At 39.4% G+C, this 12,931-nt stretch overlaps 1 protein-coding gene across 1 annotated transcript in view; it reads right to left on the minus strand.

Moving 5' to 3' along the window:
- Window positions 1-12,931, minus strand: part of ipo11 (importin 11) — a 178,408-nt gene that overhangs the window by 64,487 nt on the left and 100,990 nt on the right. The window contains exon 22 of the mRNA XM_047381873.1: window positions 10,069-10,145. Within this exon, the coding sequence (XP_047237829.1) occupies window positions 10,069-10,145 (77 nt within the window). The remainder of the gene's footprint in view (window positions 1-10,068; window positions 10,146-12,931) is intronic.

Raw genomic sequence — 12,931 nt, forward strand, 5'->3', positions numbered from 1 at the left:
ATGTTTTACAAGTTCCTTAACCGGCCCCGATCCGAACCAACTACAAAAAGCGTATGTCTCTTTGGACATAAAAAGCCACCGTAGCTGGTAGCAAAGGTGTGTGTTGTAAGGTAATCATACCTGATAAGCTGTGTGTTGCTTAGCAACGCTACTGGCTTGTTGTGGGACAAGGCACGTAGAGAACGTCGGCGTTCAGCACGCATTCTCCGACGGGGTTCCAACATTATAAATATAACGTCTCAAAGTCTGTGTTGAATGAGCTGCTCTTCAGTTTCATAATAATATTGAAGCTTTAATAATGACACAAATATGCAGAACAGAGGTGCAGCACGCAGCACGTCTACAGATGTTTTCCTACATTTCTGGGTCTGTGCTCTGTCCCGCCCCCGTCATTTCTGTCCAATGGGAACCATGATCGTCACCCGTGTGGCTTTGTTTACAAGTAATAGTTCACTTGCAAAAAGTACAATGTAAAAACAAAGCGCACCAAATGAAAAAAATAAAGTTTGGTTTTGGTCCGGACCAAACAAGCGGACCAAAGGACCTTCCTGGTGTGAATACACCCTAATAGTCCAACACATAATGTAGATACAGAAATCACAATTATTACTCATTGCTGAAATGCGTAATGAATACATTGGCTTGTTTGTTTACCATGTTACAAATCATTCACTGGCTATATGCATGTTATGTAACTGTCTGTAGTTATGATTACTAAAAAGGAATAAAAATTATGTTTTATTAAGTATTTGGTTAATCAAGGTATTTTGTAATGATGTTGTATGGTTATTGTTGCACTGTATTGTTTAGCAGATAAGTCTAATCACAGACAAGGATTGTAAATAAACAGTTGGCTGAAATTTGGTATGCAAATAAACCAACCTGCTACAAGGTTCAGATTACATCGTCACTGAAAATAAGCAAAAAATAAAATTATTGTTAATAAAAGATGGCTGCAGATTATGTGTGCTTCATGTCGGTGCAGTGTCAAGCACACTGCAATTACAGAAGACTAAAATGGTACAATCAGCATTTAAAAATGTAGCAAGGAAGAACATACTAAGTAAAACGAGACAGTACAATTACATGGCTACCCAAATGCTTTTTTTTTTCATAATTATGTGTTTAAATCAGAGGAAACAGAGAGCAATTGGGTCTTTTTCCCTAATACATCAGATTTTTCTAGCAGTAAAATCTAAGCAAGCATGAACTTGGATACAAAGACTCAAATATACAGCCAACCCCACTGCTAATGCACAAAACTGAAAAGGTTCTTACAACACTGTTGAGAAAGTGACTTTCACTGCTAAATAATATGCTCACACTAGATCTTGCCTGAGCAAATGGCCATCTTGTGCTGTACTTATGCTAAAAATAAATGCTTAAGTACCTTTTGAAAGTGTGACTCACCAGATGATTGGTGGCAAAATCTTAAACTGGCATGCATTTTCACGTAACATTCTCTTCTCCTTCACTGCTGTCTGCTTGTACACACAATTAAAAACCACAGCACTACGTTAAACAGAAACCTCCTACGAGCACCCCTAGCAGTTAACCATATTCTATAGCACAGATTTCATCTGTCCAAGTTTAAATATATACATTGTTAATGCTTCATGTATCTTTTACTTTTCTACAATACGTCAAACGTCAATATATTTTTATTGGAATTCTATGTGTCTGACGCCAACACAAAGTAAACCGTAGTTGTGTAGTGGAAGAATGACGCATGGTTTTCAAAATGATTTACAAACAAAAATCTAAAAGCCTGGACTTTCATTTATATTCACCACCCTGGGTTAATACTATACTGTACCGCACTTTGCTGAAGTTACTGCCGGGACTAACCGACTAGCCAACTGCAAAAGAAGTCAAGCTCAGTCAGACAGGATGGAGAGGGTCGGTGATCAACTTTCAAATCTTGTCACAGATTGGATTTAGGTCTGGACTTTTACGAAGACACTAACACATGTTTACGCTTTGATCTAAACCATTTTATTGCATCTCTGTTGCATCTCTGGCTGGACGTTTAGACTTGTTGTCGTGTTGGAAGGTGAACGTCCACCATAGTCTTGAGTCTTTTGCTGCCTCTAACCGGTGATCTTCCAGGATTTAGCCCCAGCCATCTTCTCATGAACTCTGACCAGCCTCCTTAACCCTGCTGAAGAGAAGCATCCCCCAGCATCATGCTACCACCATCATGTTTCACTGTGTGGACAGTCATCATTGGGTGATTTTCCATTGTAAAAATGTCAAAAATCATGTATCGTTTTCTTTCCACTTCACAATGATGCACTGCTTTGTTTTAGTCTATCACAAAACATCCCAATAAAATACATTAAAGTTTATGGTTGTAATGTGACAACATATGTTACCATTTAATAGGTACAAATAATTTCGCAAGACACTATATAAAGAGCATGTTTCTAAAAGTTAATGCCTAGATTAATAAACAGAAGATTTAAACACAAAACAAATGTTTATGGCTTGATGTAACGTTACGAAACAGCTTTAATCCAAGTAAACAGGATAGATTTCCCACAACAGCGCATGCACTGACTTTCCAACAAGATTTATTTTGAGGAAGGCAAAATGTGTACTGAAAAAAGCAAATGTTTATGCATCCTGCCTCACTTTGTGACACGAGACAATTGGTAAGTCTATGCATGAAAGGCTGGGTATTTTGTGGGTGTAGATATTGAAACGGTCTTTCACAACAGGAGCCCTGGAGTAGCATTTAAATTAAACTGTCACTACATGCACACTGGCTTCAGAAATACCTTTCTTCCATAGTATGTTGACAAACATGGCACAGAGAATAACTGGTTATAGTCTATTCTAAGCTGAGACAAATATTTTGTCTGTTGCTGCCATTTTAGAGAAGATGCCTCAATTTCTTTTTACAGTCTGGTAATCTTACCATAGGTTGACAGGAGGATGAGAAGACAAACTATAAGGAGGCATTTTTCTATTTAAGTTGCTTAAAGCTGATAAGTTATTTAAAAAGTGTCATTAATATCCTCCCAATTACCTATAACAGAGGTCATGTAAGGCAAAGGCACAGTTACTGCTTCAGCCTTCAAAAGCACACAGATTGAAATACCAAACCTTACTTTTAGAGGATAACAACGAAGCACTCTGAGATTTCCAATCTATGGTTTTGTAAAACAGTGACGTGTCGATACCAATTTTAGAAAACTTTAATTTCCCTTGGAAATTGGAACTGAACTATGATATAAGAAGAAGCAACATTCCTCACAATTTATTTTCTATCTTCCTGCCAGGTGTCAGGTAAATATATTTCTAAAACTAACCAGTTGAGGGCAGCAATTTGCCTGAGCTGCTGCTTGACTATTGCAAATGCAAATAGTAGAAAAACAGCAAAGGCCCTGTTGCGCCGGTGGGCGGGGGTGGTGTTGCGCGAGGCCCATGCCTTGCAGTTGTGGCGCGCTGTGTGGTGGGGGAGCGGGGTGAGGCAGGGGTGCTTAGAGCGAGGCTGAGTGTGGAGCTTGTGCTGGGTGGGTGTGGCTTCATCGACCTCTCAGCTATGGAGTTCACCTGTGAGGGTGTTCCCCTGTGGGGGAGGGGATTCGTGGCGTTTGGGTTCAGGGGCATGTGTTCAATATCGGTGTCCTTGTTGGGGGTGGCCCTGTGTGGAGGTTCATGTTGGGGTTCACTGGGGGTGGGAGGCTCATGGGGTTGGGATTGGAGCTCATTGGAGGGTCGGGACTGCTCCATCCTGGGGCGACTCTGGTTGGCGGGCTGGTTTGGGCCACGTGGACCCCTCTTTTGTACATAGCCCCCTCTCCGGAGGTGGATGGGGGTTGTTGGGGACTGGGTTCAAGGCGGGGACCGGGCCGGGCCCGCCCGGGTCTGGGCGGTGCTGGCGCTGTCTGCCTGTCTCTGCCCCAGGAGGGAAGGGGACCACCTCCTGAGACCGAGGGCTGGTTGTCCCTAGGGGGTACCGGCGCCTGGACTTGGGAGTATAGAGTATGCATGGGGAGTGTGAATGAGTGTATGACGTCCATTGTTGTTTGTCTTTACGTTGGGTGCGAGTGATTTTATGTGTATGCATGAGGGTGGGAGTGGGTGATTGTGAATGTGAGTGCCTGTTTTTTGTTTTTTTTTGTTATGTTTTTTTGTGACAGGTTGGGTCTTGGACTGCTCCCTCTCCTGGATCAGCTTAGGCCCCCCCATCTTATGGGGGGCCTATTTCCTCCCCGCCACACTACCTGCTGGTGGTTGGAGTCTCTGCCCGCTGGTGTACTTGGGGTTCTCGGTGTCTGGGGCTGGGTGCGTTGGTGTGTGCTGGCTCACTCCCTGTGGCTGCTTGCCAGGGCCTGGCCCCCTGGGCTCTGTCGGGACTCTGCTTGGGTGGTGGTGTGTCCCGGCGTCTTGCGTCTCTGGGTCCATGGCTGGATCTGCTCGGGCGTGGACGGTTGCCGGCGGGGCCTGTGGGCTCGTCGGTGTGGCTCCCTGGGGCTTGTGCATTGTCGCTGCTGGGTGGCTCCCCTGGGACTCTCCACTGCTCTTCTCTGGGGGGGTTGTGGTAGTCCCGGCGGTGGTTCTCCTGGGGTTCCTGTGCTTTGGGGGGCCTTTGGATGTCTGTGGCTCGGATCTCCTCAGTGTCCGCCCGGGGACCACGGGGCAGGTCAGTGGGTCCTCAAACCCCTATTGCATATTTTTGTGGAGAAACCTTGTATACAAAGCGCGTCCACACTCATACTCACAGGTGTTAAGCTTCAGGTGTTGACAGATGTTTTATATTGGGCTGCACCTCTCACTAAGTACATTTTACATTCATAAATACCGTGTGCTATTTTGTTAAAAAAAATAAATTAAAAAAAACAGCTGCAGGTGTATAAGCAAGCAGGGTGTAATCTTTTATTCTCTTCATCCTTATTTCTCTCCTCCACTCTTTCCTTCTTTTCTCCCCTTTTTCCCCATCTCTCTCTTTTTCACGCTTCTGTTTTCCTTCTCATTTCAGTCTCCGTGTCCGTAACAATTGAAATATTCCCAAAGAAGTTTTTCTAATAAAGTTTATTTTATAAATATCAAGCAGAGCTTTAAAGCATTAGCTGTGATGCTCCGCCTGTGAAAGTAAATCTGTTGGGCAATTTCTTGGCACTCAGGCAACAATTCTGAGCAATACTCTGCCGGACAGGACATGGTAAAAAAAAAAAGAAAAACAGCAAATGCAAATGGCAGCTGATATAGCTGTTGTCTGGGTTGTTTTTCTACTAAATTGTTGAAATGTTATTAATGAACTATGTGAATACAGAAACTTTATAGATGACAGAATGCATTTAGTTTGTAAATGGTGGAATTCAGAAAAAAAAGTGATTATTAAATAGTATTAAAGTATTATTATTGGTAAAAAAAAAATAAAAAAAATTGCAAATTATAAGATTTTTGAGTGCCTGAGAAAAAACAATTTTTAAATTCAGCTCCTAGTGGTTAGCATTGCTAAAACATCAGTCTGTGTGTATGTTCTAGAGGATGTAGATGCCTACATAAAGTCTGATATTTTCAGAGGGTTGCTAGCTTTTCAAAATCCTGCAACTTGCATGATTGTCATTGAAAGCTAGATAAAACTGTGCTGTAATACTTTCAGCTTTTCTGTTATCTGGTGAAAGTCTTTCTCTTCCTCGCAGCCCGAATAAAAGGAAGGCATGCCTCACCTTTTTGTAGGAACAAAACAAATTTCTCTTGAAAGCATCTTTGCATCTCCCTCCTTTGAACCTCTTTTTAAACCATTCACTAATAATCAAGAATAGTTATCTTAAGCGTTTTCTTCCCTCAGTATGACGACAACTGTGCAACATAGTAGCATTTATGCATGGCACCTTAACAGATTGAAACAAGATCAAATTTGAGTTTGCAACAAGCAGGTCACTGGTCAAGACCTGTCAAGCGAAACAATTGTCTGATTCCAGTTAACAGCCAACTTCAAGGTGCATCTAGACAATGGGGTCAAACAAATGAGTGAAAATCTGTATTTAAATGCGGATGTTATACACAGCTTCCTCAAACTGTCTCCTTCCTAACAAGACTGAACACATTGGGTCCCTGTTGTGAAGACAGAAGAAGTGATTGTGATTAGCTTTAGTAAAATGGCTGAGTAAGGCAAATATCTACATCACAAGGCAATATAAACATCAGTGGTGCCAGTCAGTAAACAAGAGCCAACACTCTCGGCTCTAGTCACATTGCCTATAGCTGCAGATTTAGGACACAACCCTGTTGCAAAGCTTTAAGTTTTAGTAGGAACTTGATCATTTGGATTCTCTCATGAAAGTAATAGCATAAACTAAACTGATTTGGTTAAAGGCGAATGTAAGGTCATGATCAGAATAATACACTGGCGTGTAAAACGGTAAATTTGGACTGTGAAGCACATAAAAAACTGTAAAAGTGGCCTTGGAGTAATATATTCATTCATTTAGAAATGTGCGCCTAAATCAAAATCTCCTGCCATCTTCATCTTTTATTGCAAAACATTTAATCTCCAGTTTAAGGTCAACAACTCTCACTTCATCATCAGAAACATGTAAAAGACTAATGTGGCATCTGATTAGTGTTCATTGAATCTTTTAAATATCTTCATTACTCATTTAGATACAGCCAATTAGGCCTCAGCTTCTCAGTGTTTGAGAAATATATTAATGCTGTCTGTCTTCTTTTATTTTTCTTACAGTCTGCCTTTCTTTCAAGTATAAATAGTTGATCCTTTTATTTCCTTCCTGAACAGCTTACAATGAATTGTACACACCTTCAGCAAAGACCCCTCAGTTATAGTTGTTTCTGTCCTCCCTTATACAGTACACACTGTATAATTCTCTTCCTTTTCGTTTCGACATTTTAATCTGAGTTAAAGATGTGATGCTTTGCAGAAAATAAATCAATCAAAATGAAATGGTTTCTGTTAGGCAGAAGATAAGGGCCTCACTTATCTTTCCAGTCTTCCATGTCCAAGCCCTACATGTAACCTGTCTTTTATTTCTTCATGGTTTTTAAAACCATCGCCACTTAAATTCATTTTCATCTACCGCCTTCTGGTTATGTTCCATCAACCTCCTCTTTTCCTTGATCCTCTTCAAATCCATCCTCCACTATTGCTCCGATCCATAGCCCTTTGGCACTCTGTGCCCTATGGAGTCCATGCAGTCCATACAGCAAGTAATCAAATGCTCCGGCAAAGCCAATAAGACCACAAAAGTCGTTGTATAAGTCTGACCCGTTGATCTGATACTAAATTAATGTCCCTTATAACACAGAAGGCCAGACACACACTTATACAACATGTGAGGTGTCCTGGTGATCTAAGCTTGTGATAAATCATCCACCCAGCTCAATTCAATCTGCAATCACTCATAGCTGCCTACAGACCAATAGTAGTAGCTTAGATGCCTTAAGGCAGTGCTGTGATCTTCAAAAGCAGAAAATCGCCAAAGAAATAAAATTATATAATTAGGTTTATGACAATAGATTTCTTGAGCTTACCTCAAGGGCTGTACTGTAAACACGTTAGAACAAATTTTGATGGTTGTGATTTTTTGTTTGTCTGCAGCATTCTTCATTAAGACTATTTTTAATAAAGAAGTCCAGTATTTCAGTTTTGAAGTACAAAGAAAAAAAACATTACTCCTTAACAACAAACTGTTGAAACCAGATATTTACATACACTGCTTGAAAGGACACTGCCCTTTTTTTCACTCTGTCAAACATTAAAATCAGAGTAAACTTTCTGTTTTTGTTATGATTTGGGTTTGTTTGGTTTTTGGTTTCAGGTTTTTTCTTTATGTTTTTCACAGTTAAGGTTTTGAATCGTTCTTCTGTTTATTATTATTATTATTATTATTATTGTTAGATTTTTTAATCGTGTTTCTGTTTGTTTTTCTGGTCATGCTTTAGTTTTGTCGTCTTGTTCATGTTTTGTCAAGTTTGGTTTTTGGATCTGGTTATGCTTTTGTTTCATGTTTTTCTAGTTTCTGTTAGTTTGTGTTCAAGAGTCTCTGTTTTGCTCCAGCCACGTTTGTTCTTCTGTCAATTAAGGTTATCCGGTTCACCTGCACCTAGTTAATCTGTCTTCTTGTTTCACCTGGTCACACTCCATATATACACACCTGTCCTGTTTATTCCTCGCGGAAACATTCTCAGATCATGCTCATTTCTTGTTTGGTGGATCATGCCAAGCCTGTCCTGCCTGTCCGTTTATTGCTTTGTTCCTGCCTCTTCTGAGAGTGAGTTTTTTGTTTTGTTTTTTATTAAATAGTTTTGCACTTACCGTCATGCTGCCTGCTAGTCTGCATTCCGGGGTCCTCTATCTCGCAAGCCATAACAGCTTTAGATAAGATAAACTTAACAAAATTATTATGTATTTACTAAATGCCAGGATCATTTTGCAAGGGAATTATTAAAACTTTATCCAAAATCAAAAGTCTATATACAGCCAGATAACTGCATTTCTAAACGATTAAGGAAAGCCCAGATAATTTTGCAATGGCTCGGTTGGCTTCTGATTGGTTAATTCACAGGATTTGAGTTATTTTTAGGTCCACTTGAGGATCTATTGTTGAGGTGCACCTGAAATATGTCTTCCTTGTGTGACATGAGCAGCAAAATATATCAAATCACTATTGTGATTGCAATATCAATATGTATATAATATATAAGGACTCCCTTAATACAAAATTAGGTCGGATATTACACATTGGCTGCTGTGCATGCAAATTCTGCAGTTCAATAATGCATTTGGCCTGTTGGATGGATCGTTCACTGCCCTCAATCCCAATACTTGACACAAATCTAAATCGACCCAGATGCTAAGGTACAATTTCCAGATGCCTTAAGGTGCCACGTTCATCTGTTCAAACAATATATGCAATATATGCAAGTAGAAAAGAGTACATGACTGTCCAACCATCATAGTGATCAAGAAAGAGACAGGTGCTGTGTCAGAGATGAATGTGTTTTTGTGCAAAATGCATCAATTCCATAACAAAAGCAAAAGACCTTGAGAAAATGATGAGTAAAAGCTGGTAGGAGCACGTCATTATCCACAGTTAAACCTGTCCGGTATAGAAATGGGCTGCGATCCCACTCCCAAGAAGCCATAACTCCAAAAGCAACATAAATGCCAGATTACAGTTGACCATTTTTATATTTGAAGGGAAAAGGGAGAAGATTGCAAGCCTGAGAACACCATCCCAATGGTGAAGTACAGGGATGACAGCATCATGTTGTAGGGGTATTTTGCTGCAGGAGGGACTGGTGCACCTCAGAAAATAAATGACATTATGAGGACAGGGTATTATGTGCAAAAATTGAAGCAACAACTAAAGACAGTCAAGAAGTTAAAGTTGGGGTGGAAACAGATCTTCCAAATGAACAAGGACCCTAAGTATACAGCTAAATTAGTGACAAAAAGGCTTAGGGACGACACAGTCAATGTTTTGGAATGGCCATGAAAAAGCCCTTATTTGAGCCTATAGGAAATACAGAAAACAGAGCTGAAAAAGTCTGTGTGAAATCAGGCCTACAAACTAGAATCAATAGTACAAGTTCGGTCAGACGAATTGGGACAAAATTCTAGCAAACTATTGTAAGAACCTGGTAGAAGATTTCTCAAAAAGTGTGACTGGTGCCATACAGTTTAAAGGTAATGCAACCAGTTACTGAATAAATGTATGTGAACTCCTGAATTAGAAGAACATTCAAAAATGATCCTGGATCATTATTCTGGCATTTGGCAAACAAATTATTTTGTCAACTGACCTAAAATATAAAAGGACAGAGTAGATTTAATGCCAGACTGTGGGAGATTATAGGTTATGTGTCTTTTTATACAGTTTAGGAAAATATTTGATTTGACCTAATTATATTACTCCCCCCCCCCCCCCCCCCCCCCCCCCCCCAAAAAAACCATTTAGTTGCATAATTGCTACTATTGTTATATTTTATCCCACTCAGTTGAGTTCATTTATGTTAATGCATAATATTCTGAAGAAGAAAAAAAAAAACATAACATAGGATAGATCAGAAAAGAAAAATCTTCTGTAAGCTCACCCAGCAAAGCTGACATGTTCTGGAAGATTCTGAGCAGCTCCGGGGTGATGGCTGGGCTGTTCTCCAACGTCACCAACCTACACAATGAGAGGGAGGACATGGGAAGAACACACATTAAGAAGAAGTAAAGGGATAGATGGAGGAACAAAGAAGATAAGAAATGTTCAAACACAAAATAGGTTGATGATGTGAGAAAGAAGCACAGAAGACAGAGATTAGAAGTGAAAAAAAGAGAAGAGGTAGGAAAATGCAACAGGACAAATTACAGAAAGTAGAATGGGACCATATTATGAAGGCAGAAAAACATAACACATAGTGAAGGAGGTAAAAAGACAAAAAAGGATAAAAATAGGAGAGGGAATGCAATTCTGCTCAATGAAAGCCACTGCTTCTGAGAACTGCTTCACCTTTCTGTTGCATTGAGTCGACCAACTTCTGGTACCTGTAAGCAGGTAATCAAACTCTGCCTGTCTTAGTTTCGCCAAACCACATGTTTCCTATTGTTTCATACCGGGTTCTCTTAGGGTAAAACGTTTTCATTAGCTAAAGTTTATGCTAGCTTTTTTAGTTAGTAAGTTGGAGCATGCCATTTACTTTTGATCATATTTTCCAAGTTGTGAATAGATTTAATAGTGGCCTCTCAGTGTCTTTCTGACTGTGTCAATACTGCTCTCAATGGGGTGTTGTAAGAAATAGCAAGTCATCTCTGCTCTTAGTGAGATAAGGTATTTATTGCAAGAGGTTAGGACTGATTTGGCATCTAGAAGTTTAGGATCTTATTTTTAGTATATTATTTCAGTACAATAATCATTTGCTTTGAGGTTGCAGAGAATAACACGGCCCAAAATCATACCAAACTGTCTATAGTTAACAAAGATTATTCCTTTATTGTAAAATGGGATACAAGCTCACTGAAAAACAATGCATGGTATCAATTTGCAAATTACACTGCCAAAACTCTTACTAAAGGTAATTGCTTGTTATATATGGGAACAGACTTACCAGAGGCCTATACTGGTATTCCATCAGAAGGGGACCCATTTAGCTCTCAAACAAACTGAAATACCTAACAATGCCCTACCTGATGGTTCTGTTATAAAAGTATTGAGTAAGTTGGAATCATCAAATGAAGAATTGGCTGAAAACTCTGGCATAGAAAATCTGATAACAAGCTGGTTGGAAAGACAATTTGTCAGGTATGCAGCAGTAATTATTTCCATTTGAACCTCGTTGGGATGCATGATAGGAATCATTGTATGTTTTGGATATTGCTGCATTCCATGTGCCAGAACAAGGATTTATGGAGTCATTTATACTGTAAAGTCAAAATAACCAAATCTACTTCCATATCAGTTCCCACTGTTAGGACCTAATCCATATGATAAAAAGTTTTTATTAGCTAAAGTTTATGCTAGCTTTTATAGTTAGTAAATTTTAGCATGCTATTTGATCATATTTTTAAGTCATGAACAGATTAAATAGTGGCCTCTCAGTAACTTTCTGACTCTGTGTCAACTCTATTATTTATTGCAACTTGGTATGATTTTCAACTAATTTGCAAAATCTTCTTTGCAAATTAGTTGAACTCACAGTAAAAAAAAAAGCCAATCTAAAATGATCCTTAACAATTCCTAATGGGTATCAGGCTGGTCACTAATGTTGTTGGACTGGAGCCTTTACACTGCTCCGTTACTGGTGTATTTATGGTTGTTTTGTTGAAACACCCATTCCAAGGGCTTTTCCTTTTCATTATAAGGCAATGTGTCTTCTTCAAGTATTTTATGATTTTATTCTGATCCATAATTCCTAGTATGGGATAAATATGCCTAAGATAGTAGTATGAAAAACAGATCGACACATCTTCTTTGGCCACCCTGAGGCTGATCCATCTGCCATTTTTCAGGCCATCTAAATGCGAAGTCTTTGGTTTACGTTTTAAAGCATTTGAGATAATTTTAGCTGAGCAGCCAATCATTTTCTGCACTTTCTACATTTTCTCTTCTCCAGTAAATTTTTTAATCAAAGTATGCCACATAATACAGAATCAGCAGCATGCAGGTCATGACTGTTGTTTTTTGTCTACCTTACTAAACCTACTAATAAAATATTTGTCGCAAATAAGTAATTTCTCTCAAAACAAGTGACCGATCTGGTTAGTTATGTTGCACTGCTAATATTTTGAAAACTGTACAACTGCAGTGCAATGGTTTACCATAAATGAACAGATTCTGACTTTTTAAACAACAATTGGTTGTAGGAAAATCTGAAATAACAGTTCTACTATTCACAGTAAACAAACATGAGAGACACCGAGAAGGACACAGACAGAGAAATAAAAGCGCATGAAAGATAAAAGCAAGAGAAAATGACATTGACTTTGTAAACATATACAGGGCAGTGCTGGTCATCAGACAGGAAAAAAACAGGAGAAAGATATAGGGTTGGTACAAAGACAAAATGAGAGGGTAAATGTTTTAGAAAATGAAAGAAAGTTTTGTGTTCATTTGCAAAACAAAATGCACTCCTCCGTCAAAGATTCCTGAAGTGGCTTTGAAATTACTTGTTCTCAAAACAAAGGCATAAAAGGAAGATTGTGGGCGACAAGACCATTCAACATATTCAGTGACCATCGGGCATCTCTGCCTGTGAAAAGGCCAATTCAAAAGATGTAACAGTGAGCTCATTAAGCAACACTTATCTGTGAACTGTTTGCATCTGGCCTCTAAACGGGATAGAAAACATCAGTTAGTAAATGAGGCTGACAAATGATAAGACTAAAAAGACTCATCATCGAAAGGCACAACAGAGAAGGGAGGCAGAAATAAAGACAGCCACAGCCTCGGTATTCATGCGTAGGCATGTG

The sequence above is a fragment of the Girardinichthys multiradiatus genome, chromosome 12 (genome assembly GCF_021462225.1).
Source record: "Girardinichthys multiradiatus isolate DD_20200921_A chromosome 12, DD_fGirMul_XY1, whole genome shotgun sequence".
Lineage (NCBI taxonomy): Eukaryota > Metazoa > Chordata > Actinopteri > Cyprinodontiformes > Goodeidae > Girardinichthys > Girardinichthys multiradiatus.